General features: G+C 50.5%; 1 protein-coding gene across 2 annotated transcripts in view; it reads left to right on the top strand.

Moving 5' to 3' along the window:
• Positions 1-26706, top strand: part of Kcnk5 (potassium two pore domain channel subfamily K member 5) — a 44536-nt gene that overhangs the window by 11631 nt on the left and 6199 nt on the right. Inside the window, exons 2-3 of one of the 2 annotated variants that reach the window (XM_029541602.1) lie at positions 1172-1324; positions 25207-25318. In XM_029541602.1, coding sequence (XP_029397462.1) covers positions 1211-1324; positions 25207-25318 — 226 coding nt within the window. In that variant the 5' untranslated portion in view covers positions 1172-1210. The remainder of the gene's footprint in view (positions 1-1171; positions 1325-25206; positions 25319-26706) is intronic. The other variant, XM_021203540.1, reaches the window with a different exon arrangement.

Genomic DNA, 26706 nt, shown 5'->3' with positions numbered 1-26706 from the left:
GAATTGACCTATACTTGAGGATGGGGAAAGGAAACCCTTATTTGAGCCATTGTGAAGACAAAGCCTGATCCTATGCATTAGTTTGTGCCGTGTGGCTTTGGCCAGATTTAATCACCTCATGTTCATCCACCTATGAAGAGGGACTGGAGTGCCTTTAAGTTATAAGGGCCCAACCTGGCATATCTTCCTGTCCCCAGACTTGTGTGGTAAGGCCCAGTTAGTTCTCAAGATGTCCAGTGCGAAGGTAAGCGCTTGCTTTATGTTCTGTCGTGCCCAGGTTCTCAGTGGCATGCACCTTCTCATGAAAGTCTGATGAGGAAGAGTCCAGGCCTTCACAAGATCAAAGTGAGGTGACTTTAGCCAGGTAGAGGCCTTGGTCTCTCCCAGGCTTTGAAAGAAATGATCAGTGTTTACAATAGTGAGATGGTCCAGCAGGTTTAGGAGCTTACTTGCAAGCCGGATAAAGCGTGGGAGAGAACTGACTCCTGAAGGTTGTCCTGTGACCTCTACATTTGTGCCATGACTCCAACACGCCATACACAATAAAAAAAAAAAATCTTTAAATCAATCAAAGGAGTTTATTCCTGTGCTGGATAGTGTTATGTTTACTTGACATAAGCTAGAGTCATTTGGGAAAAGGGAACATCAACTGAAAAAAAGGCCTCCACCAGATGACATGGGGCAAGCTTTTGATGCGTTGTCTTGATTGACAGTTGATGTGGGAGGGCCCAGCTCACGGTGGGTGATGTCACTCCTGGACTGGTCCTGTGTGCTAGAAAGCTAGGTGAGCAAGCCAGTAAGTGGCATCCCTCCATGGCTTCTGCATCAGTTCCTGCCTCCAGGTTCCTGCCCTGACTTCCTTCAATGATGGACAGTGATATAGAAGTATAAGCCAAATAACCAACCCTTCCCAAATTGCTTTTGGTTGTTGTATTTTATCACAGCAATATAAACCCTAGGACAATTGCTAACCCCCCCCCCCCACCTTGCCCCTTTGAAACTTGCTCACCCCCAGCTCCACCCGGCCGTGCTTTGTGTCAAAGTTTCCCCAAGCTTTTCCTGGGAGGCTGGATGCCCAGGTTGTGGTAGCCATGTCAGGTCTCTGCTGGGCGCTGGGGTTGGAGGGAGAAGCTGTGGTTTCTACTTTCAAGGAAATCTCCTGGTCTTGCAGCAGATAAGAAGCACGTGCTGAGCGTGAAGACCCACAAGCATGAGCACACACCGTATGTGTGTCTCCATCTCTGAGGATGTTGTGCCTACTCCTCCTGGTCCTTCCTGCACCTCCAGGAATGCCTTTGGGCTGTGTTCTGGGGAAATGAGGAAGGTAAATGTAATGTGGATGGGCTGGGGTGGGCCGCCTGTATGTCTGCACGCCCCTGCCCTTGTTTAATCTTCTGAGCCTTGCCAGGAGGAGCTGTGAGGCCAGCACTGTTTGCAGGAGAGGAGGTGCCTCTCTAGCTGATAGGGCCTGTGGTGTGACAGATCTAGACCACAGCCACATTGGGTCTTTCCACCTCTTGACCTACACACTGGAAGGGAGCAGAAGTGTTTGCAGGGTGTTTCCTATAGCACCTAGGTGACCCCACCCAGTCTTCTAAAAAGCTTGCAGATGCAGGCTTTGTGGTCACCCTACCCTCCCTCCACCTTGCCTTTTCCAAGGGTCTGCAGAACCATTCATTTGATGCCATTATTCTGTCTCTTCCACGGGCCCAGTCCAGGGAGGGGCCCTCTCCACCCTCCTCCTCCATAGACAAATGCATGCCATTCCCTTTGTTGGATTGGAAACCAGGGCCAGGTAAGGGAGTGACTAAACTGGTGGCAGAACTGTCTTGCAGGGAGGTCTATGTTGGCATTACATGACAAGATATGCAGATATATGGGGCCAGATGTGTAGCTTTCCTGGGATGCATGTGACCTGTGGGCCGCAGGTTGGATGTTTCTGGTTGAGAGGCAAAGTCAGGTCAATGGAGCAGAGCTGCTTGCAGGTCTGGCTGTGGGCCTTTCTTCACAGAGATAATTCTTAGCCCATTCGTAAACCCGCACATGTATGTTTGATATCCTTTTGTGTCTGTGCACGTTGGTATATGTGTGTATGTGCCACCGTGCAGCCTGGAGGTTAATCCTTTCCTTTCACCTTTCTAGAGACAAGTTTTGTTCATTCCCTCGTGCAGCAGGCCAACTGGACCGTGAGCTTCTGGGAGTCTCCTTTCTCTGTCTCCCATCTCACTGCTGCCTCAGGGGGTCCCTGTGAGCTGTGACTTGGTATCTGGGATCAGAACTCTGCAGCCCTCCATGCCCTTATTAACATTGCTTTTTAAGTCATAAAGGTATTGATTGTATTTTGGGGGTGTAGAGCCTCCTTATGTTTCTCTTCTTCTCCTAATGGCTCTCCCTGAGATCTGGGGACTACCTTCCCTGCTGATGAGCGTTGGTGGAAAAAAAGGTAAATGTTAGTGTGGAAGCTCCCAGTGGCGCAGAAAGAAGGGTGTTTTCTAGGCCAGGCTAGATCCTAGGGCAGAAGGGCTCTGACTGAGACCCGCTCCCACCCCCAAACCCACTCCCCCAGGGATTTTTCTCCAGCATTGGGCTCAGCTACCCAAGAATCTGTATCCAGAGAGCTGTTGGTTGGCTGGTACCTCCTGCCCATTGTGGAGGTTGCCAGAGGTGGTTTACATTGAGGGCCCCTCTCCCTCCCTGCAACAAAACTTAAAAAAAAAAACCGTAAGGCTGGAAGAGCTTAGTTATTTAAGCAGCCTCCTGGAGCCAAGGCCCATCCCTTTGGAGAAAGTTACACAACTTTGTCTAAGACATCTGTGCTTACAAGGGGTGGGGAAGTGCAATGAAGAGCAATTACAGCTGGGGGGCAAGCAATTAAGGGAGGGAAGGCTTTGGGGGAAAGTGGCCTCAGAGGGCAGGGCAGGTCAGTCAGTCAAAGGTGTTACCACACCTGTCAGTGGCTCTCCTGGTCACCACCCAAGGCCTCGGACAATAAATCCTCCCTCTCAGTGGCCTGGTTGGGTGGGAATGGGGAGGTGATCTGTTGATCTTGAGATCTTAGGATTCTTTCTACTGATCCTAGTAGGCCTTGCAGACAGGGAACTTGAGGTCAACCTTCCATGGGAGGTATTCTGCAGCCCTGCATGCCTGTAGCATGCACTTTGACAAAGACCTTTGAGGCTTATGTTGTCCTGGTTCCTTTTAGAGATAGGGCCTCACTACGGTAGCCCTGGGTGGTCTTGAACTTGCTGTGAAGATCTGACTGGCCTGGAACTCATTGATCCTTCTGCCTCTAGAGTGTTGGAATTAAAGGCATGTGCTACCACCATGCCTGGTGACTTTGAGATCCACTGTTATAGATGACTTGGCAAGGGTGGCAGAGAGAGGCAGGCACACAGCAGCGATGAATGGTATGAGGTAAGGCTTCTTGCACACAGTTGAATAATGTAGCCAGGTTACGCAGCTAAGTATCTGCTTGCACCCAGGCAAGTCTGGAGCCAGAGGGCTGCAAAGCTGCTCTTTCCAGAGACTTGCTAGGCCACAAATCACTCTTGGTTTCCTTTTTTGTTTTTTTGTTTTTGTTTTTGTTGTTGTTGTTGTTTTGTTTTGTTTTGTTTTTAAATAGAGTCTCAGGTAGCCCAAGCTGGCTTTGAACTTGCCACATAACTAAGGATGACTTTGAACCTCTACCCTGCAGAGTGCTGGGATTGTAAGCATGTGCACCACCATGACCATTTTCGTTTGGTGCTAGTCATGGAATCCAGAGCTTCATGCGTGGTAGGCTAGCCCCCTAGCTGAGCCACCCAGCCCTCCGGAGCCTTGTCTTCTCCACCCTCCGGTTGCTCCTAGCTTCAGGAGTTGCCTTGAGCAATGCTCTTTGGAATTCTGATACTCCAGGTACCTTGTCCTGCCAAAATAGACAGCGCGCGTGCGCATGCGTGTGTGTGTGTGTGTGTGTGTGTGTGTGTGTGTGTGTGTGTACGCGCATCTACCACGTTAGGCATGAAAACTTTCAAATCAGGAAAACCTTGGTTATGCAAGAGCTGTCAACAGTACCTATACTTCCAGCTTGTTCCCTGCCTCCATTAACAACACCCCCAAGGGGCCCTTAGCCTTCATGTGCCTGGTCAGCCTCCTGTCCTTTGGCAAGACTGTGGGCCAGGGGACAGTCAGGGAGGACCCCATGAGAAAGAATTAAGGAGCTGGAGGGGAATGTAAACATTGTTTATTTGTGAAGTGTTGCCTGTCACCTCTCTCACTTAGACCCACACTTGGGACAGGCACCTCTACTTGGCCTCCCGAGGGTTAGTGACTCCTGTCCCCCCCCGCATAGGACACATAGGTTAGCGCTCCAGAGAGAACCTTTAGTCTTTCCTCCAATGGCTCACATGCCACCCAGGCACAACCCTGCCAGGGACAAGTAGGTGACTTGTAGTATGCTGAGGGCTGGGTGGGAGAAGAGAGCTTTATGGGTGTTTATTTTGGCCCGGGTGGCCTTTGGGTCTTCTATAGGGTTCGCGCTGCTCCCGTGCCCTATTCCCCCAAGCAGGATGGAAGTAGGCACCTGTCCACAGACCCTGGAGTAGAATGAAGGACAGGCCCATTCCTCCCTATCATTGCTGTTCAAACAAAACTCATGTCCCCTGGGCTGTGGAATGCATCCTGCCAATGTTGGCTTTGGAAGGATGCCCTTTCCCTCCCATCATCCCTGCCCCCTCCAGAGCTGCCAAGGGGATAAGTGCTGAGCAGGCTAAGTGGGGCAGGCTGGTGTGGGAGTGTCTTGTCAGCACCCCCAAGGTAGGTAGCAGGAAGAGGAAGGTTGTCCTGATTAATAGCTTTTCCACACACACCCAGTCCCCTCTCCTAGACTCTGAACTCAACCATATATCCATTGGAACGGCCCAGTGAGTGGGATTCACTAGCCTATGTTTGGGGAGCCTCATTTGCTGTGTGACTGGGCCAGGCCATTGCACCTCTCTGAGCCAAAGACTTGCTCACCAAGGCCATTAAAACAGGGAGTGCCAGTTGTACGCTCAGTACTGGTCTAAAGGGCTGTGGGAATGAAGAGAGTACTAGATGCCATGTTCCTTCCTTTGAAGTCAGTGGGGCTTAGCAGGTGTTGGGGGTAGTTAACCATACAGTGTCAGAAACAGGCAGGAGCATAGCAAACTGTAGCCACCATAGGTCCTCCCAGTAAGAAAATGAATGCAGGTTGGGATATTATCTCCTGCATGGTGGTATCTCCTGATGCTGGGTCTGGGGGCTACCTTCCTTTGAGCCCCATCTCTCAGCACACTGCTCTGGAGTTTTGTCATGGCCATTTTCTTTCCCACCCGCTCCACAGGGCTCTTGATTTGTGCCCTGTTGCATCTGAAACCCAGGTCCCTGTAAGGAGGGTAATCATTAATGAACAACCATTAACGCTCCCCTCCGCCTCTTTGTCTGCCAGCAGCCCTCAAGGCTAGATGCAGTGCTGTCCCGGGTCGTCCGTCCGTGGCAAATGTCGGTGTGCCCGCCTTCAATCCAGAAGATGGTCTAGGCAGGCTCTCCCCATCCAGCAAACACCCCGGCAGCTGACAGCACTCCGCCCCGCCCTCATCTGTTCAGTACTCTCTTGGCTAGGACATTTTGTCTATCAGGCAGGTCCGTAGGTTGCCGGTGAAGGTGTGTCAACGGCTCCCTAGGATTTTACCTGGCATTGCCCTCCCACCCCCAACAGAGGAGGTGCAACTTCAGTGTCATGGAGGGCACTTTGGGGTCCAATCCTAGAAGGTTCTTGTTGCTACCTATTACTAGAGATGAGCAGAGGTGTGCTGTGACATTCTTGTGAAGCTCCAAGTCATCGGTCCCCCTGCTTGGTCTGTTGGGGGACATTATGTATGTATCTTTGTATTTGTTTGTTTTGAAGCCACTGTCCCCAGACCTTCTTTATGTCCACAGCTTAAAATTCCAGAGGACACTAAGCTTCCTGAAGCCAGTTTCCCAGCTGCCCGCATACTCTGCCCCACAGCTCTGCTCCCACGGTTTTAACCTGTGTTTATTGATCATCAAACTGGTATGCTTTAGCCTGTGGCGTGACATACCCTGTCCAGACCGTATGGAAGCCCTGAAACCTGGATTGCCCGGGGCATGGTGGTTTCCACCGAGTGATTTTTTTTTTTTTTTTTTTAAAGCAGGTTTGAGGTTCAAGCCACACTTCAGGTTTACAAAAACAAGCCAGGGGATGGATGTAAGTTTAGCACTGAGTCACGGAAACTCAATTTAAAAACAGAAGCTAGACAGGGCCAAGCTTTGGGGACTGGATTATTGATGGCTTTTTCTCTTTCTGCCTGCACATTTTCTGTAATGCAGTTGTATTGTGTTTATAACAAAGAACTTGATTTTTTTTTTTTTTTTGGCACGGAATGCACGTTCACCCGTTGCACGCTGGTTGTTTTAAAGTATGGGGGAACACAAAGCTGGTTTTAACAGAACGTCCTCTAAAGCCCCTTTAGTAGTCAGTGAACGGTGGGAGAGAGGTCTTCGGTTCAGCTAAAGTGAGTGACAAGAACTTTCTAAAGCCGAGTAGGAAGTCCTCTGAGGACTAATGCCCTTAGCAGTAGAGACTTAGGGCCTGGAGCACACAAGGTTGGAGGTTTGAGACCAGGCTGGGGAGCTGCTTCCGTTGTCTTAATTGATTTCAGACTTCCACACCCATGTGAAAAGCCAGCCGCACAGGGGTGCCTACAGTTCCAAGGCTGAGGAAGCAGGCAGGAGAGTTCCTGGGGCTTGTCGGCCAGCCCTACTAACCCACAATGAGTGCTAGGTTTATTGAGAGACCCTATCTGAAAAATAAAGGGAAAGAGATTGAGGAAGACACACGTGTGCAGGTGTACACACACACACACACACACACACACACACACACACACACACACACGAAGTTTAAGTCTAGTCATCTGGCCTAACACAGGCTAGGCACACAGCTCCATTGTACAGCGAGCTAGACTGTACACTGGCCAGCCCTGCCGAATTCCTTGGGGGCCCAAGAAACCTTTGAGATTACCGGGAAACAGGATCTCAGGCAAGAGATGAAGTAGGCTGTTGTGGCCTGTAGCCTGAGGCTTCAGTCAGCCTGACAGCCCAGGGAAGGCACACACATCCCAGGGGGAGATGTAGGTAGGGTATGTTTGATAGATTCTACAAGTGGGATATGCTGAGATGTGCTTTTACTTCTTAATATGATATCTCTCACTGAAGCTGTTTAAACGAATAAATGAAAGTTCAGCTCACATTGCTCAGTTCTTGGCCGGGTTTCAAGCACTCAGTAGCCACATGAGACTGAACTGATGGGCCTATCTCGTAGTGCAAAGTTCTGCTCACTGGTCTGTTTTCTGTTGCTGGTAATGCAATACCACAGATGACTTTGTACTTTGTGAAGAGGTTTATTCTGGCTCAGTTCTGGCCCACGGTCAAGGGGCTGTGTCTGACCATGGGCTTCTTGCTGGCAGCGTCCTGAGGTGGTGGGTGCATCATAGCCCATGCAGACAAACAAGTATCAGAATATGAGACTATGACGGTGTGTGTGTGTGTGTGTGTGTGTGTGTGTGTGTGTGTGTGTGTGTATGTATCTGCGCTCTTATAAAGCTACTAGGATTCAGTCATAGGAGCCCCACCCTGATGACTTTATCCAATCCTGATCCCCTCCCTAAGGCACAGCTCAGAAAGCCATAGTTGGATTAAATTTCCACCCTCTTAGCATCTCACCATGGGGATTAACTCTCAGCTTGTGAACCTTTGTGGGGGAGGGCACTTACATCATATCTCAACCACAGGCGTACAACACGAGGGTGCTGGTAATCCGCATACTTGAGTGTGCCTAGCCATCTTGTATTCCTGATCTAGGAAGGGCTGAGAGCATATCCAAGACATCTTGGAAGACCCTAAGATGGGGAGAAGGGAGGTGAGATGGGCTTGTGTTTTAAGCAGGTGGAATCTATGTCTAAGTGATTGCCTCAGTCCTAGCTTATTCCTGTCTGATTTGCTTTGGTTTATTTTTGAGACATATTCTTGCCATGTAGCCCAGGCTAGCTTTGGACTGGTGATTCTCCTGCTTCGTTTGGCCTCTGAGTGTTAGGATAGCGGGCTTGTGTCATCCCGCCTCGATGCCTCGCTGTCTTTGCGTGTTTGTCCCCCTGCTTCTAGCCTTTTGCATTCCCTTGAAGGGGCCAGTGTGGCCCCAGGGACTGGCCTCGATGCTCGATTGCTCTCTTGTTCTGTGACCTCTTGTGGTATCTTTTTTGCCTAACTTCCATCTGCCAGCCTAGCCTCTACCTTTGCCTGGCAGCAGATCCTCCTGGGCAGGCAGTGGCCTGTCCTGCCTTTGTTTTGCCCCTTTCTGGGCACATGGCTATGGCTCAGCAAAGACATAAATGAATCAATTGACTCTGTTCCAAGCTGCATGGGACAGGGAACAGCCGTGGCTCTGGTCCCACCTTTGGGTTACATGGGTTAAGTGATCACCCTGTATATGGGTGGGGTGCTGGTCCCTGGCTAGGCAAGGCATCTGCAGCAGCCAGACACAGTTGCCCCTTTGTCCCTCCATAGAGAGGAATGGCTCAGAGTCCCCTGGGGAAACTGGAAGTGAAAAGAAAGGCCTCCTGTTCTCCCATCTCTCTGGTCTTACCCTGTTTTTCCCTGGATTGACCAGAAGCCTTATGTTAGAATGGGGAGGGCCAAGGGCCCTGAAGAGGGCACGATGCGTCATGAAGTCTGATGCTGGGTTGTACTTTTATTATTGTTGATATTTTATGTGTATGGTGTTTTGCCTGCATGTATGTCTGTCTGTGTGCCACCTGTGTGTCTGGTCCGCCAGAAAACCTAAGAGGGGATTGGATTCCCTGAAACTGGAGTCGACAGGTGGTTGTGAACTGTCAGATGGGTGCTGGGAATCAAACCCAGGTCTTTTGGAAGAGCGGCAAATGCTGCTGACTTCCTGAGCCATCTCTCCAGCTTCTAGGCTAGTTTTTAAGTGACTCCTGTCCCAGCTCCAGCTGTCCCAGCTCCAGCCCAGGGACTTCTGCTTTAGCAGATGTGAGGATACATGGCCCCTCTGGCAATTCCAAGAAAGACCTTCCTGCTGCTCTGTTGGGAAACAGCTCACAGGAGGACATCTGCTTCTCTGTTTGACCTACAGGTGACTTGGGAGTACAATGACATTTGTTCTTTCTTCTTTTGGTCATCCATGACAACACCCAGCCCAACTTTCCCCTCAATTCCTAACATGTAGACTGCAAGTTTGTGGTTGAGGAACATCTTCCTGGCTTCATGATTGCTGTGGACACTTTTGAAATTCTGAGAGGACTCTATCCTGTGAGCTGGTGGGGAGGTGTTAGTGACAGGGTTTTTCTATGTAACCCTGGCTGTCCTAGAACTCACTCTTTAAATCAGGCTGGCCTCAAACTTAGAGATATGCCTCCCGAGTGCTGGGATTAAAGGCGCTAAAGTCGTGTATTTTATAAATGAAGAAATGGAAGCCATGATTGGGGAATGAGGCAATAGCTGGCATGGACAGACCTGTCTGCTTGAATGTTCACAACTCAGTAGGTAGCATGAGGGGTTGCTGGGTTCTGGGAAGGGGAATAAGGACTTAAACAATATGAGGATTTGTTTGTTTTTGCTTATTATGTAGCCTTGTCTGTTCTTGAACTTGGGCGAACTCCTGCCTCCTTCTCCTGAGTGCTGGGGTGACATGTGGGTGGCCCATGCTGGTATGGAGGAATGAATGTTCTTGCTTAACAACACAGCGTGCACTTAGAAGGCTGAGGCAAGAAGATCGTAGAATTTGGGGCCAGTGAATTGCGGGCCAGTCTGCCCTACCTAGTGAGACCTTGTTTAAGAAAAACAAAATAACAACAAAAGCATCTTCAGCTCAAAAAGGGAGACGGAAAAGGGACAGGAGCTGGGCAGGTTCCTGCTTACTTCTGGCCCCTAGTGTTGGCAGTAGGCCCCTGTCTGTGGTAAGATACTTGTGCTAGCCAGCAGAGGTTTCCATTTCCTGTTGCCTAGCTTGTCCCTGGTCCCAGGTTAGCGAGGGTGGGAGATTTCTTTGGCTCCTACCACAACCCTTACCTCAGCCTAGCCCTTATGTCCTGGAGGAGCCCTGGCTGTGTTTTTCCATCACCTCAGTACAGAATGGCACTTTGCTTAACCTGGTCACATCCTACACTGCCTGTGATGATCAGTGGACAGAAGAGCATTCATGCAGGGTAGAAAAGCAGAGTCAGCTCTTCTGGGGAGGCGCTCTGCTTTCCCACATGCCTGAGTGGTGGGGCCACTTTTCCCCACACTGGGGTTCCTCTGTATGTCATTCCTGTAGTCAGAACCCTGGGGGTGAGATTTGAGAGGGAGAGCCTATTCGGGGTCATCGTCCCTTGTATCTTATCCAATGGTTTTGGGGTTGTGGGGTATCATGGTCTCAAGCTGTGACCCAAGTCTTCTAGCGGGTTGACTCTGGGTCTCAGAAGCCATTGAGGCAGAGAAAGCATTCCTCACGGCCCCTTCTCCTGACCCACAGAGCGCTGTCCATGCCAAGATGCCTGTGCCCGGTTCCTGGCAGTTTCTTGTACAATTTATTCCAGAGAGGATGGAGGCCAGCTGTTGTCTGTCTCCAGCCAGTGACTAAAGTAGAGGAAATGGGTTTGGACCACAGCCGGGGGTGAGGTGGGGGGTGGGGGGNGGGGGTGGGGTCAGGTTAGAGTCAAGGCAATAAGGAAAGGGTTTCGTGACAGGTGGTTGGCCCTCAGAAAGAGCCAGCAGGGAGCTTTGTGGAGTTGGGGCAAGATCATACTTGGAGCATAGATGAATGACAGCCTCTCAGACAGGTCCTGGAGGCCAGATTTGGGCAAGAAGGGGACAGGCAATCAGATAGAGTGTTTCCTGGAGTTAATATGGTCACCCAGCACCCTTGTAGGCTTTTATTTTTTTTTAATTAGTGAAAAGGTTTACAGTTTAACCACTGGTCGTCTTAAATTATAATCAGTGGTCTGCTTCAAAACCCCTTATCATCAGAAGCCCAGCCTTTAAGGATGGGTGCTTAGTTATTCATTATCCAGGTTGACAGCTCCAGGTAGTAACAGGGATGTGCAGGCGGGGTGGGGAAGCCTGCTACATTGTGACATTGTGAGAGACACAGTGGGACAGAGTCAAGCACACTTCTCCAGGGGTCAGGGATAACCTGGAAGCAGCATGTGACGGGCCGGGAGCCAGCATCCTACTGCGGGAGGCAGGCGCTTGGACACACTTCTAGGCAAGAGTCCTCAGAACAGGACCGGCTGCCACCAGAACTGGGATACTACCGGGATCTGGAAGCACTACCTCTCCTCTTCCAGGAGCCCCTGAGGTCATGGTGTACACCAAGAGACCCATGGACCTTCAGCCACCTGGGGTATCCCTCACTCAGCCCCACCCTCCCCTCCCCACCCAGTCTCTTTCCTTTGGAATCTAGCTCCAAAGTTGGCAAGGACTTGACTCAGTGGGCCAGGACCTCTGTGGAAGGGGAAAGCCATTGGGGCCTGGAAATGGGTACCACCCCCTGCAGTAGTGGTTGTGCCCTACCCACCTCAGCTATGAGGGCACTCACATCATGCCCCTGCAGGCAGATGTCCCAGAAACCCCATCATTCATTGGTTAATATGGGATGCTATCCAGCGGATTCTGCTTGGGGTTTCATGGTGTGAGTGACACCTGCCATCCCAGTGCTGACCCATTCAGGCAGTATTCAGAGTGAACTTGATAAACAGATGCCCGACAGCATGATGAAGTGTGATGAAGGACTGACTGGAGGGAGGACCAGAGAAGGTGACTGTGAAGATGAAACCTGATTGAAGGAGGATCATGAGTCACGGGCAGGTGCCTACAGGAACACACGAGTGGAAATCCACCTAGCTGGGGCCATTGTCCCCATCTCTGCTCTTCGGGGTGGTGATGGTCAGAGGCAGTGTCTCACACAGCCACCACTGCCCTCAGAACAGAGGCCTCTCTCGGGCCTTTTGATTTGTGTGTAGAAGAACCGTGGCTACATCACTGTTTCTTCCCAGTACCCACTTTCAGAACATGCTGTGTACCCGGCACCGTAATTCCCTCGCTAGTCCAAGTGGAACCATGGTCCTCCTAGTTCACAGATATGGATAATTAAACCTGTCCTGGTGTTAAGGCATGTCCCTGGTGACCTGCTTGTGGCGTGAGGGCCTGGGATGTCTGCTCCAACGTCAAGACCTTTGCCCTTGAGTTGCTCCCGAGGGAGGGTCCCAAACTTGGCATTTGGGAGCTTTGAAGTGAACTTCTAGACACACACACGTTCAGGGTAGACCTGGGCTACAGATGCCCGGAAGCAAGCGTGCACGCGGCAGGGCAGCTGAGCTGCAGGTGAGCCAGCTCTTTCCTGGGTTGTCCTGCCGTGGATGGGGAGTTGACCAGTCAGCAGTTCCCACGGTGACCTCCTTTGTAGCCTGCTCTCAAGGTGCTGTTTTTAGAAACCTTGAGCAATGGCTTCCTGTGGTCACTCCTTCCATCTCTTCTCAAGGTCAGACTGAATTGAATAAAGTGGGGAGCCTAAGTGTACATGAACCCTAAAGATGTAGTCAAGATTAGATAAGGGTGTGTGTCTCCTGGAGTCTTTTTTAAAACTTTACAAAAAAACTTTCCTTTGACAATTCTGTACAGTGTTCTCAGTCATATTCACCACAGCTCCCCGCCCCCCCCCATTCTCCATGATTCCCCTCAACATGTGGCCCTCCTGCCATCATGCCCCCCTAATTAGTGTTATCTGTGTGCACATGGCAACCTACAGGGAGCCACAATCCCTAAGAAAAATAATCCCTCCTTCCCTAGCAGGCGTGAGCTGCCCAGCTCCTCACCTAGGGCGGATGGGTCCTCACCAGCCACGCTGGAGTTACTGACAGATCTTGTGCAGGTAACCATCTCGGCTGCGAGCCCGAGTGTAACAGCCATGCGCCAACCTCAAGACAGCACTTTTTGGCACTCATCTGCCTTTGGCCCTCTTTTATAGTATTCTCTCTGTACGGTTCTTACTCTGCTGTAGGGGACAGTCCCCACCACAGTACCAGGGTTGACACTGGAGAATCAGGCTTTTCTGTGGAAAGGGATTCTACTCTCCCTTTGGCTTCTTATGGCTCTGCCACCAGCTTGCTTGTGTGGTTTCAACCATGTCACCGGCCGTCTCAGCAGATTCCCCACGTATAAATAGTAAGAGAGGTATCCGGGGCTCTCTGGCTCCCCTGGCTCCCCTGGAAGGGTCTTGTGCTGCAGAGAGAGGACTGGTGTCTGCTGTATGGAGGAGAGAGAGATGCTGACTGACATATGAGCTCCTACAGTTTGACACGGGAGAGTGAGGGCACAGGACCGAAAGGCCTGCTTGTTTGTCGGGAACAGAGGCATTCAGTACAGGAGCTCTTCTCAGAGCCCTAAACCACCCTCGGAAGGAAGCCTCTCTTGATCGTAAAGCACATCCTGAGCCTGGCAGGCCTGTGAGGCCTAACTGAAGCCATTCCCTGCCCTCCCTCTCATACAATGAAGGGTACCCTCTTGGCATTGGTCAGAGCAGAGAGATGCCAGGCACTTTGGGTTGTGGATTCTGGTGGTGGAAAGGGATGAAGTCACAAACCCCAAGGTCCAGTACATACTAGCACAGAGCAGGGACTTGGGTCACTTGGGGGAGGGCAGTTGTGGTTAATTGGGGCTCAAAGGTGCTGCAGGGAGATGAAAGATACTCCTCTTTTCTTGTCTTGTTGGTCATACGTAAATTCTAAGAGCTTCACTCCAGAGGGCCCAGCTGGTGTGCATGTTTGGGAGGGAAGGGCCCTTTCCTGTTACCCAAGGCCAGTTCTTGGGCAAGCAGCTGTGGTCTGTGACTGCATCCATATACAGGGACTTCCAGCCCTCCAGGTGCCTCAGCTTTCTTGCTGACATCCCATCCTGAGCTCAGACCCCCTCCAGCCTTTCACTATACTCCTGGCTCAGCCAGCCCCTGCCAAACTCCTCATGGGAGGAGTGCTGGCTGCCAGGAACAGGGTAGGTGACCATCTCCCAGGCTGAAAACAATGGGGACAGAGCCACCTGCCTTGTTTTCTTTGTCCCTTCCAAGTGAGGACAGGGTTCCCAGGCCTGTGAAAGTCGGAAACCCAGAAGGAACTGCTAAAACCCTGCTGCTCCCTTTTGGCACAGATGTGCTCCCGGGAGTTCGAGAGAGCGTGAGACCTGGGCTGTGCCTCTGAGCTCCACAGAGCCTGCTGAGAGACAGCCCATGAGGGCAGCAGGGGAATCCCAAAGGTATGAGAGGACAGTCACACACAAAGTGCTGACTGGGAGGGTGTGGGGGAGGAGGGGACAGACCTTAATCCCTTGGGTTCAGGGTAGCTGTTGGAAAATTGCTTGGGAGGATGGGAAGACGATTTAGTCAGTAAATGTGGACAACCTAGGTTCCCATCCAGTTCTCAAGTGGAAATCCAGGTACAGAGAGACACGCGCCTCCAATCTCAGCCCAGGGGAGGCATAGACAGGTGGATTCTTGAAGCTCTCTAGCCACCCAGCTTAACTGAATCTATGAGATCCAGGTTCAGCCAGAGACCTTGTCTAAAAAAGTTAAGGTGGAGAGGAACTAAGGAGCACTCCAGAGGACGGTCGGTCTCTGGTCTCCATATGCACACACGTGTGCATATTTATGTTTACACAAACGCACCACTTGCACGTGAAAATTGGCTGTGTAGTTGTTGTTAGCATCCCCTGGGAAAGCCTTTAAACATCACTTTTCCAGTTAGGGCCCTGACTTTCTCTGGGGGCTAAGACGAAGCAAAAGGCTTCCCCTTCCCTATGTTAAGGTACTGTCCAGGTCAAGAAGCCACAGAACAGTAATTTTCCTTTGTGGTTTCACTTTCTACAATTTCTGATTACCTATGGTCAGTTGCGGTCCAGAAGTATTCAACAGAAAATTCCAGAAGTAATTCATGAACTCGAACTACTAACTTGTGAGTCACATGATGAAAATTCATGCTCTTGGCTGCTTCCTGCCTGGGACATGAATCATCCCCTTCTCATCCAGTGTATCCACACTGTGTCTGCTACCTACCCATAGTGCAGTCACTGTGTTATGTTGCCATAGTACTGGTATCTTTGGTCCAAGAAATACACAGCTCCCTGTTTTCTAGCATCTACTATGCTGTCTTGGAAAACACCTGCATGGATTGTTAATGCTAACACGGATAAGTAGGATAGTTTTATAGTGCCCCTAATGCATGCAGAGAGTAAATGTGTCATTTCCCACCCTGACCCTCACAGGCTGCTCCAGTCTCTGGGTCTGTGCGTCTCACTGCATGACCACCACGGCAGCGCGCGTGTGTGTGTGTGTGTGTGTGTGTGTGTGTGTGTGTGTGCGCGTGCGTGAGTGCGTGTGCTCCGGCTGGTTGCTTCTGCAGTGAGTGGGTGAAGGAACAGCAGGCTGGGTGGGCACTGGACACACTCCTTCAAAGACAAAATATGAGTCTAGACAGGAAAGGGGCCTCCCCTCCAGTGTGAGCCGGGTTGGGAAAGACAGAAAGCAAACTGGTCCTGGCAATGGGGCACCTGACGTGGGAGCTGGGCTAAGACTCAATAAATTTCGATGCTGATGGCAATCTATTTTAAACATGCTAAAGAGAAGGGGTGGGTGAGGAAAGGTGCTGGTCTGAGCAGTAGAAAACTGGCATTTTAGGAGGTTGTGTTCAGATCTTGTTTTGTAGAGAAGACGTGGGCAGAAAGGCTAAGGGTTCCTAGAGAGTCTCCGTTCTTGGTATGCTCTAACAGCCAAGCACACTGAGGAAGGAACAACGTGATGTGGCTCTCCCCCCGAGCCATCCATCATCCATCCCAAAGGGGAGGCTATTCATCATCTGTCCTCTCTCTGGATAAGGCAAGGCTGCTGTGAGCTGGGCCTCCAGCTGGCACAGGGAGGGAGTTGGTGCTAATGGACTCTTGCCTATACCTCGCTCTGAACTATGGCTGCCCTCTGAGCCTCACCCCAGTCACCCTGAGCTGGGGAGAAGACAGTGAATACCAGGAATTCCTTATCCCTGCCCTATGCCCCTGCTCGAGCCCCACAGCTCCCACTCCATGCCACCCTGCACTAAAGGCAGCTGCTAATGTTTTTTGTTTTCCTCTGTTTTTCATTTTGCTTTGAGAGAAATTGTTTTCTTGTTGGTTTGCTTTGGTGTGTGTTTTTGAAATAGGGTCTTGATGTCCAGGTTGACCTTGAACTTGTGACTCTCCTCACACTTCTCCTGGACTGTTAAAATTGTAGGTGTGTGTCACCATGGGGATTTATTGTTTGTTTTTGGAGACAGGGTTTCACTGTGTAGCCCTGGCTGTTCTGGGATTCATCTGTACAGCAGGCTGGCCTCAAACCCACAGAAATCCTCCTGTCTGCCTCCTGAGATGGTTCCTTGGACAGTGCAGCCTGGTTTTGAGAGTCCCTGCCTTACAGTGGCTCTGTATTGTCAAAGTCTTAATTTCATCTTCTATAAGCAAGTCTTACACCTCTTCCCCAACCCTTAGTTAATGTTGAGAAAATAGTGCAAGAGGTAGAGTTGACCTGGCCTGTCCTGCAATGGAGATGCTGTTTTGTGTGTGTGTGTGTGTCTGTGAATTTGTATGTTGTGTGTGTGTGTTTGTCTGTCTGTCTGTGAGTGTGTGTGTTGTGTGTGTTTGCCTGTGAGTGTGTATGCCTGTCTGTGAGTGTGTGTCTGTCTGTCTGTGAGTGTGTATGTCTGTCTGTGAGTGTGTGTGTCTGTCTGTCTGTGAGTGTGTGTGTTGGGGTGCTCATGTACTTGTGTGTGTATGACAGCCAGAGGTCAGTCTCAGAAGATGCCCACCTCACTGTTTGAGACTAGTCTTAGTGGTGCTCTCAGGCTCACTCACTGATGAACTAGGCTGGCTCACCAGTAAGCTCCTGGATCCCTCTGCCTCCGCCTCCCCATTCCCGAGATCACAAGCTTGTGTCACCTGCAGGACTTTTTACCTAGATGGTGAAGATAGAATGAGTCCAGGTTCTGTCCCATGCTTGCACCCCAAGCCCTTCATTGACCAAGCTATCTCTAGCCATTCCAAGATATTCTTATGTCCATAAATCCCAGTGGGGATTATCAGATTGAATGGGGGCCAGCTGATCAGATAGGCACACTAACATTCCCTCATTTCCCACCCTGATTCCTAAGTTGCTTTGGTGTGTGAGGGATGATGGTTTGGGGTCGCCCTCCTTTGACCTGTGCCTGTCTGTAGCTTTAAAAATTTGACAGATGTTGTACTCAGTAGGTGCAAACTACAAATGTATCTAGCTGTCAACTTTTGTGCTGAGAACCCCTCCATTTATCTTGGGGTCTTCATCCACCCTATGTGGACGTGGACAGTAAGTGACTGTGAGGCCAGTGTCAGGCAGACTTTTGTTGACTGTGAAGCTTGAAACAGTAAGGGGGTGGGGAGTGAGGAATTAAGTTCCTAACTCTGGAGACATAGTGCTTTCTCTGTGTGGTCTGAGGAAGCCAAATGATAAGAAGCTATAGGAAGAGAAAGACTTCTCACTGGCCCTCCGTTCTAGGCATGGGCTGTGAACCTCTAGTCCTGTCCAGGATTTGCAACTCCCTCCTGTCCTTGTGGGCAAGTGGATCTTTTTTATTTGTTATTTTTTATTATTATTATTATTATTTTTTCAAGATAGGGTTTCTCTGTAGCCCTGGCTGTCCTGGAACTCACTCTGTAGACCAGGTTGGCCTTGAACTCAGAAATCCGCCTGCCTCTACCTCCCAAGTGCTGGGATTAAAGGCGTGCGCCACCACCACCCCACTGGGCAAGTGAATCTTGACTGGGATCTCATGTCTACAATGTCTGTGCTCCTGATTTAGACAAAGACAGATGAGCTAGCATGCCGGTAGCAGGCACACTTGGCCAGCCCTCACAGGGGACGGGGGGGGGGGGAGGAACTGGATGGTCCCCTGGTGTTCAGAAGATGCAGGCCAAGAACAGCCAAGTGCTTTACCCAAGCCTTGTTGCTAGCCTTTGGGAGACCCTGCCCAGCTCCATCCCAGGTTAGGTCCAACTGATTCTGTGTATAGACAGCCTGTATCTGAGATGGCTCAGCTTGTCATCGCCGCAGCGGACTGTCCGTGACTAGGGGTGAGTGCATTTGGAGAGGAGAGGTTGGCAAAGAGTCAGTGAAGCGGCCATCCATCAGCGTGGACTTCTATACTCCCTTTCCTGTTCTCACTATATAGCCACTGCCTTTGTGAGGGTTTCCGGAGGTGACTGGGGTCCTTCCTGCAGGAAGGACAACCTGGTTACCCACGGGTATTCCCCTAGCGCAGCCATTGCGTGCTCTGTTGTCTTGTTGCCTTCCCCCCCTAACCCTTATCCCTTCTCTAGCCTGGCTCCTTCCCTTCCCCGAGGCTGGGAGCATCGTCCCTTGGTCTTCCCAAGCCCAGTGCTCAGCCCTATCCAGAGCACCCACTGTTTCTGCTTCTGCATCCCCTTCCCCCGATTCTGCAGGACAGACGCCTCTACTTTGTTGCAGACAAAACTGTTTAAAGCCCAACTCTAGCCAGGTATGGTGGAGCAAGTCTTCAGTCCCAGCACTGAGATGCAGGGGCAGGTGGGTCTCTGTATACGTTTGAGGCCCACTTGGTCTATATAGGGAGTTCCAGACCAGCCACGGCCACACAATGAGTTCCCTATCTTAAAAGAATAAAACAACGTTAGAATAATGCTCAAAGATGTTGGGGTGTGTGGACATTTGAAGACAAATGAGCTGAGGCTGGAGTACCCCATTCTTCATTCAAATTCACTTAACAGGCACTTAATCGTGGGGCGGCGGCTACTCTCTGAGGCAGAGGCTCCAGGGATACAAAGCCTCTTCTTGGAGTCTATACTACAGGGAACTCTTTTTTTTTTTTTTTTTTCCTGGTGACATTTAACATTTCCTTTGTGAGTGGCTGAGGCAATGTGTTATAAATCTGACTTCATTCTACTAAACAGCTTAGCCGGTGTTCTGTCTTCTCCCTCTGTACCGTAGGTCCTGCCTGAGTTCACATCCCAGCTCTGCCACTGGAGCTTTCTCTCTCATCTTTAAAATAGGCTAAGGGTCCTTGCTTTACAAGACCTTGCTGTTCAGTGAGAGAAGTGTTTTAAGTACTTTGATCAGTATCTGTCCCCATTCGTGCCCAACGATCACTTCAGCAGCTACACAGTTAAGAGGTGGTGACAGTCGAGGTGACTTTCCAGGACAGAGGGACCGTGTGAGCACAGAGGATTGAGGAAGGGATCCAGAGGCAGCCAGTGAGAGCACGAGGATTCTGGCTCTTGGAACACCATAGGACTGCAGTTCTCTAGGGCAGGAGTAGAGGATGGAAGAGGGGCTGTGTTCAGGAAGCCGCAGGAGTTGTGGGAGAGACCAAGTAGCTGTATGGATGCTTCTTAGCTGGGACCCCTGCAGCAGGCTCATGTCTTGGCCAGCTCCCCACCACCCTATGCAAAGAAAAGTCCACCTGACTGTGGATGGACAGGTTAGAGTGGGTGTGTGGATGTTGGCTCACTGGAGGACTGGCTGGGAATGGCTGGACTGGTTTTGGGGGCACTGTTTTCTCAGCTGGTGGGAAAGGGTGGAAGTGTGCATAGGTCTCCTTTCTGTGGCCTCTGTGGGGAAAGGGGACGGGATCACCACGGTTAGGACCCGGGTGGCCCTGGGTTCTAGTCCCAGCCTTGTAGCTTTTAGTACCACGACCTCTGGCTACTTCCTTGCTATCTCAGCCTCTCGTTTGCAACGTGGAAAAAATGATAGTGTCTTCCCAGCAGAATTCCGTCCTCATTAAATGAGCTAAAAGGCACGTAAAATGCTGAGCACACCCCTTGGCTCATAGGAAGACCTCAATAAATCATGCTGGCTTTATGATGAAGGTGACAAGTTGGGAACTCGATTCCGTCCCCAAACAGGAGCCTGGCCTGGATTGTGCAGGCTCGGCTCCCTCTCTCCATCACCCTCCCAGCTTAGGAGGAAAATGAAAATATTGTCTCTTGTAAGTTTAGGAGCCAAGTTAAAGAGTACTGCAAATGAACAGGGGCCACCTCCTCCTGTGAAAGCTGTTTCTCTAACCCTGAGAACAGGGCGCCTTGTCTAACAGGGTTTGCCTGCCTCCCCCCACAGCCCTCCCTTGACCCAGGCATGGCCCCCATCTCGGGTCAGCTCATTTGTTCTGGGAGACTGATTCAGGCCTCTTCCTCACCCTGTGGGATCCCAACCATGGCCAGCTGTGCATCTCCACCATAGCTCCACACAGTGGGGAAAAGAGTCGCTGGCCCTCTCCAAGTTCGCATTCGGACCTCAGCTCCGTGCCAACTGATACCTGGCAGCATCAGGAAGAGCCAGGCAGGTGATGGATGTGTCGAAGTCCAAGCAAGGGAGTATCTGGCCACAGTGGCAGTCTTGTGCCCCATCCTGTGATCATCCCCTCCCCATCCCCATCCTTGTTCCAGGTTTGACAAGGAGCCGTGCAGAATCCCAAGCCAGCCGTATTTGGGAATGGTGGGCAGGCGAAGAAGCAGTGAGGGGCTCTGGGGGAGCTGTGCGCACCACTACCTCTTTCACCCTTCTTTTAGAACACTGTGCCTTTCCACGACTGTAGGGCTTCCTGGTGTTTCACCCGGTGAGTGGCTCTTAGGAGAGTGAACGCCTTCCACAGTTATCTGTCCTTGATGGGTGACTCAAGAGAACTCAAGTCACGGGGAAAGCAGGTGAGCGGTCCCTCCTGATAAGCCAGGGAGAGGGTGAGGCTGCGTGCCTCAGAGGACACCACCACCAATGGGGTGAGGGCAGGAAGCCCGGCATTGCTATCCTCTATGCTGTCCCGATTTTTCAGCTCTTTTATGTCAGGGGAATGTTCAGTCCTTTCTGACTGATTTCCGAATTACCTGTGGCCTTTGAGTCAGCCTGTCTCCAGGGGAGCGTTGAGGCATTGTGGGCAGGGCTGTCCTGTGAATGCTATGGTATTTACCACCTTTGGTCAGCCATCCACTTCATGCCAGTATTGTCCCCCTGTCAACCACGTGAGCAAACCTGTGAGAAGACAGATTCTGTTTGTTCACAACAGTACTCGCTGTCTGACATATAGTGCTCCCTGTGAACACCATCTCCTGACCTTCCAGGAACTACAACTAGTCCTAAGTAGGGTCTCCTGTCCTCTGCACCCCATATAATCTCCTCATGGACGATGCTCACCCCTGTATTAACCGATTCTCAGTACGATAAACGCTTTCCTGATGGCTCTTCTTGGTCTTCAGCTCATTGATTAGCATGACGTGTGTAGTCCGACACAGAGTTGGAACAGTGTGTCCCCTGTGGCTTGACCTTGAAGCACAATGGACTAGGTGTCTCCAACTCTGGACAGATAACACACCCTGGGCTTTACTTTTTACCCCCGTTTATTGATCTGTGGTCAGCGGAGACCACGAGAGAACTCTCCCCTTGGTTCTACCCTGACTTTTCCCTTTTTTTCTTTCTCGTGTGTGTGTGTGTGTGTGTGTGTGTGTGTGTGTGTGTGTGTGTGTGTGTGGTGGGTGAGTATATGAATGTACCTGTAGAAGACAGAGGTCCACACTGAGTGTCTTCCTCTGTTGTTTGAGACAGGATCGCAGCTTACTGTTGCAGCAAGCCCCCACTGATCCACCTGCCTCCTCGCTCTGCGTTCAGCCCTGTGGATGTGGGGGTCCACTGCCCCATTCAGAAACCCGAACTCCAGGTCCTGGCAAGCACTGGGCTTGATGGACCGTCTTTCTCACCAGCCCCCCTCTACTTTTCTGATTCAAAGTGTGAAGACTTGAAGATCGAAAAGACATTCATTTTGTGTTGATTCTCACCATGTTTCCCCATTGTGGTATTGTAGTCATCCTTCTTCTGCATTGATTAATTTTGTATCTTGTGTCCACGGGAGTGGTAGGCTCTTGGTGATCTGACTGTGTACCATTGAGTAAATGAAAGGAGCCATTGTAGAGGCCAGGCCTTGGACATGACTGTGGAGACATCTGTCTAAATTGGTAATGAGAATACTGTGTAGGGATGTTTAGCTGCCTTTGAATGGACCCAGACGCTTTTCTGTCTTGTCCATAAGAGTGTGCTGAAGGCTTGCTTCCTGCAGCCACGTTGCTGACTCTGGGGTTGGGCCTTCGACATGACATCTGCGGCCCTTCAATGGAGGAAATGTTCTTGACTCATTCCAAATGTTCAGGTCTGCCCATTTGGAAGGTTTCTAGAGTCAGACTTGTGGGTGCACAACTGTAAGCCTGGCTCTCAGGAGACTAAAACAGGAGTCTGAGACCAGCCTGGTTCCTTAGAGAGACTTTCAAAACAAAATATTTACAGTTTTTACCCTTTTTCGAGACAGGGTTTCTCTGTGTAGCCCTGGCTGTCCTGGAACTCACTCTGTAGACCAGGCTGGCCTCGAATTCAGAAATCCACCTGCCTCTGCCTCCTGAGTGCTGGGATTAAAGGCGTGCGCCACCACTGCCCGGTCTCTCTGACATCTTTCTTGGTCCTTGGGATTTCAGTGAGAATGATCGGAGGTGGTAAACCAATGCCACTTTAGATCAGGCAATGCTTGTTTACTTGGTTTTGTTTTTTTGTTTGTTCAAGATGGGGTCTTACTGTCTAGCTCTGGCTAGCCTGGAACTTACCATATAGATCAGGCTAGCCTCAAGCGTCCCTCTTTCTCTTGAGTGCTGAGAGTAAAGCCGTAGACTACCATACCCAGCATGTACACACACACACACACACACACACACACACACACACACACACACACACACACACACACACACACACACACACACACACACACACACACACACATATTTATGCCTCTGCATTTGGATATATGCATATGCATGAAGATGCCCCTGGAGACCAGAAGCGCTGGATTTCCCTGAAGCTGGTTTTACAGGCAGTTGTTAGCAACTTCATATAGGGGCTAGGAACCAAACTTGGATCCTCAAAGAGTAACATAACACATGCTGTTAACCTCTGAGCTAGTTGTCTCTCCAGCTAGCTCTTTATTTATTTTTGAGACAGAGCTGGCCCTAAACTCTGAATCCTCCTGCTTCCACCTTCCAAGCTCTGGGGTTGTAAGTGTGCTACCCCCGGGCCTCGCCTGTGCTGGGTGTGCGCTCTGTGATCGAGCCACACCCCATTCTTGCATACTCTGTTTTGTTTCAGGTTGTCTGGTTTAAGATTTCTATCTGATAACAGGTGGGGACTTAAATGGTTCTGCCTTTTCTCCCATCTGTTTAATGTCAACACTCGGGGCTCTAGACTTTCCTCATTCTCCTGCTCCAGACAGATTATTTAAAGGCTAAATAGGGGCTAAGGTGTGGCTTGGTACCAGAGCCATTTCCCCAGCAAGTAGGTTCAGTCTCTCAGAATTGAAGGGGGAACCTGTTGTATGCGCCTGCTGGTCTGCAGTATCTAAGATGCTCTTACACATAGACTGTGACTCTGCTTTCCATGGTCTCCTAAGCTTGGGAATGGCAGTGGGAGGTAGGGCAGCAAGCGGCCTGTGGTCTGATGGGGTGTCGGGCGGGCATGTCATCATGGAAAATTCTTCGCCAAAGTATGCAGATCCATTTACACAGCCTCTGCTGCTTCTGCAAACTGTGCATTCCTTCGGAACCATCCATGCGTTCTCTCCTTCCCTCCAAACCTCAGTCATGCTCCGGGTGGCTTAGAGTGATGGCTTCTCTACCTCTCCGTTGTTCCCACTCTCTCTTCCCTGCTGTCTTTGGCTTGGATTTTATAGGAAACTTGGCTGGGTTCCTGGTCTCTAGGCTGATGGGTCATCCCAGGACTGACCTTGAATGACAGAACTTGAACCCCAGATTTAGAGCCCCTAATGGGTCTCTTGGGTACAGTCTCTGGCAGCTCTGATACTGCTCCTTTGGTCAGATGAGTTGAAAGGTAGGCAGAGTCAGTGTTTGTGAGTGAGGCAGGTTTGGTATTTCTGGGAAATTCCTGGAGTAGATAATGCCTGCCCTGGGGTTTCCAACCAGTTGGAAACTGTAGGGACCGGTAAGTTTTGATCACCTTGAAGTATACTTGCCACCTGTTGATCTGTCTCTGTCCCGACTGTTGCTCAGCCCAGGTCAGAGAAAAGAAGGAACTCGGAGAAAGGGGAGCCTGTCCCGATGAGGGACAGGATCTGGAAGGGATGGATTAGCTAATTTACCTATCCTGATACATATCCTTGACCTTGAGGGTACTGAGCTGACCTCAGTGGTCATCCCCCATTGAAATGGTTAAAGGCTCCTTCCCAGGCCACAGAGGGCTAAGTAAGGTATAGGGGACATCGGAGGTACCTGCATTGAGTCTGCCCTCTTAGAGACATAGACTAGTCTCGTAGCTCCTGGAGTTCAGGCCCTGAACTCCACTACTTGGAAACCACATGGAAACTCTTTGGGAAAGCTCTCTCCCCAGGAGCCTGCGGGGCAAGCTTTCTCAGCTCTGGGTGGTTTGGGGATATGTTTCGGTCGGATTTTCAAACCAGGTGCCTGGTTCGTATATCTTCCTAACTGTGTGGACCTGGGTAGATCATTCAACTTCCCTGATCCCCTCTGTAAAATGTTTCAGCTATGTAATAAAGAACTGCTAGCCACCTTGGTATCCTGGTGGTTAAATGAGGACCCTTGAGATGTGTGGTTGCTGCTGGTGGTATTAGTTTGAGGAAGGGTCTCAGGTAGCCCAGGCTGGCCTCGAAGCATGATTCTAATCCCCCCGCCCCCTGCTTTTTTTCTTCCTTGTTGGGGTTTGGTTTGGTTTGGTTTGGTTTGGTTTTTGAGATAGGGTTTCTCTGTGTAGCCCCGGCTGTCTTGGAACTTGCACTGTAGACCACTGTGGTCTGGAACGCAGAGATTTACCTGTCCCTCCTCCCTAGTGCTGGGATTAAAGGTGTGTGTCACCATTGGCAGGCTCCTCTGTTTGCTCTTGAGTGTTGGCATTACAAGTGTGTGCCACCGTGCCAGGTTTATGCCATGCCCGGAATGGAGCTTAGAGTATGTATGCATGCTAGGCAGGGTGGACTCCACCTCGGAGCTACATCTCTGTCACCGATAAATCATCTCGTCTCTGACCTTCCCTTTGGTTTTCTTTTTTAGGTGGTGTCTGATGCTGCGGATCAGGGTGTGGCCATCACTGGGAACCAGACTTTCAACAACTGGAACTGGCCCAATGCGATGATTTTTGCAGCCACAGTCATCACCACCATCGGTAAGTACCCATACACCTTCAGTACACCCAGATCCACGTCCTCACTCCTCAGAACCTTACAGGATTCCAGGTTTGGTGAGTTTAAGTCATCAAGGTCACACGCACAGTTTCACCCTCGCCTTTTGATTAGGAAGGATTTAGTAAGTCCCGAGTGATTGGCCATACCTATGCAACCACTTCCATAGGTCCTGATTTAGACTGATTTTTTTTATTATTATTATTCTGCATGCCTATGTGTGTGGTGTGCACACCTGCGAGTGTGTGTCTGCATTTGTGTAGGCACACGTATATTCGAGGATATGTGTGTTTGGTGGTCCAAGGTTAACATCGAGTATCTTCTTTGATTGTTCTCTACCTTATATTATTGAGGTGTGGTCTCTAGCTAACCCACAAATTCACCTAGTCTAGCTAGTTTGTTCTAGGGATCCCATGTCTGTGCCACCGTCTGTTGGGATGATGGACCATCCACCACACCCATCCAGCCTTTAAGTGGCTTCCAAGGTTCTTTATTCCATTTGGACTCTTCTAGCAGAAACACCGGAGTGGCCTGACAGGGAGAGGCACACCGGTGAGGTAGACTGCTTACTGCACAAAGCTCCACTATTCTACGGTTATGTGGCTTAACTATCTTCACCCTTTCAGGGTTGCTGGGTTCAGCTAACAGTTCTTACGTAGGTTCTGTAGCATATGGTAATCAAATAGTGGCTGCCCACTAGCCTGGAGTCCAGCCTGGCTTCTCCCACCTACAGCTTGACTCCTGGCGGTGTTGACTGTTGGCTGGGGTTGAATGCGCCGGGCCTCTGCAGCTGGGCACAGAGAAGGAGGCGTCTTCCAATTCAGTGCGTGAAGACAGGAAGCAGCAGTGGGCTTTTCCAGGCTCACCCTGCCTATATCACTTCTGGCCAACCAAGCCACTGATACTCAGATTCACAGACTACCCTTGACCCGAGCATCTGGATAAGAGCAGAGGGATTCAGAGTGGCCATCTTTGGAGTCTGTCCTCCACACTGCTCCTGGGTATCTACTCAGTGAGGGCAGGCATCTTTGCTTTATTTGCAGAGCAGTACCCAGAGAACAGTGGAGTACCTGTGGGCCTCGTGCCTGCCCACAAGGAACTCCCAGAATAATGGAGAGGACAAAGCCCCTACTGTAGACATAATTGTATGGTAATTGACCAGGGTCAGAGCATGATCAGGGGATCATATATCGATGTTACTAGAACCAGATCAGTTTATCTTCAAGAGTGTGTTTCTCTCAAGCTGTGTGTGTGTGTGTGTGTGTGTGTGTGTGTGTTTATATGTGTGTTGTATATATGTATGTGTGTGTATATATGTATGTGTGTATGTTTGTGTGTATGTGTATGTATGTTTGTGTGTGTGTGTGTTTGT

Source organism: Mus pahari, chromosome 8 (assembly GCF_900095145.1).
Source record: "Mus pahari chromosome 8, PAHARI_EIJ_v1.1, whole genome shotgun sequence".
Lineage (NCBI taxonomy): Eukaryota > Metazoa > Chordata > Mammalia > Rodentia > Muridae > Mus > Mus pahari.
The sequence above is the reverse complement of the archived record's forward strand: the minus strand, read 5'-3'. Positions and strand labels throughout refer to the sequence as shown.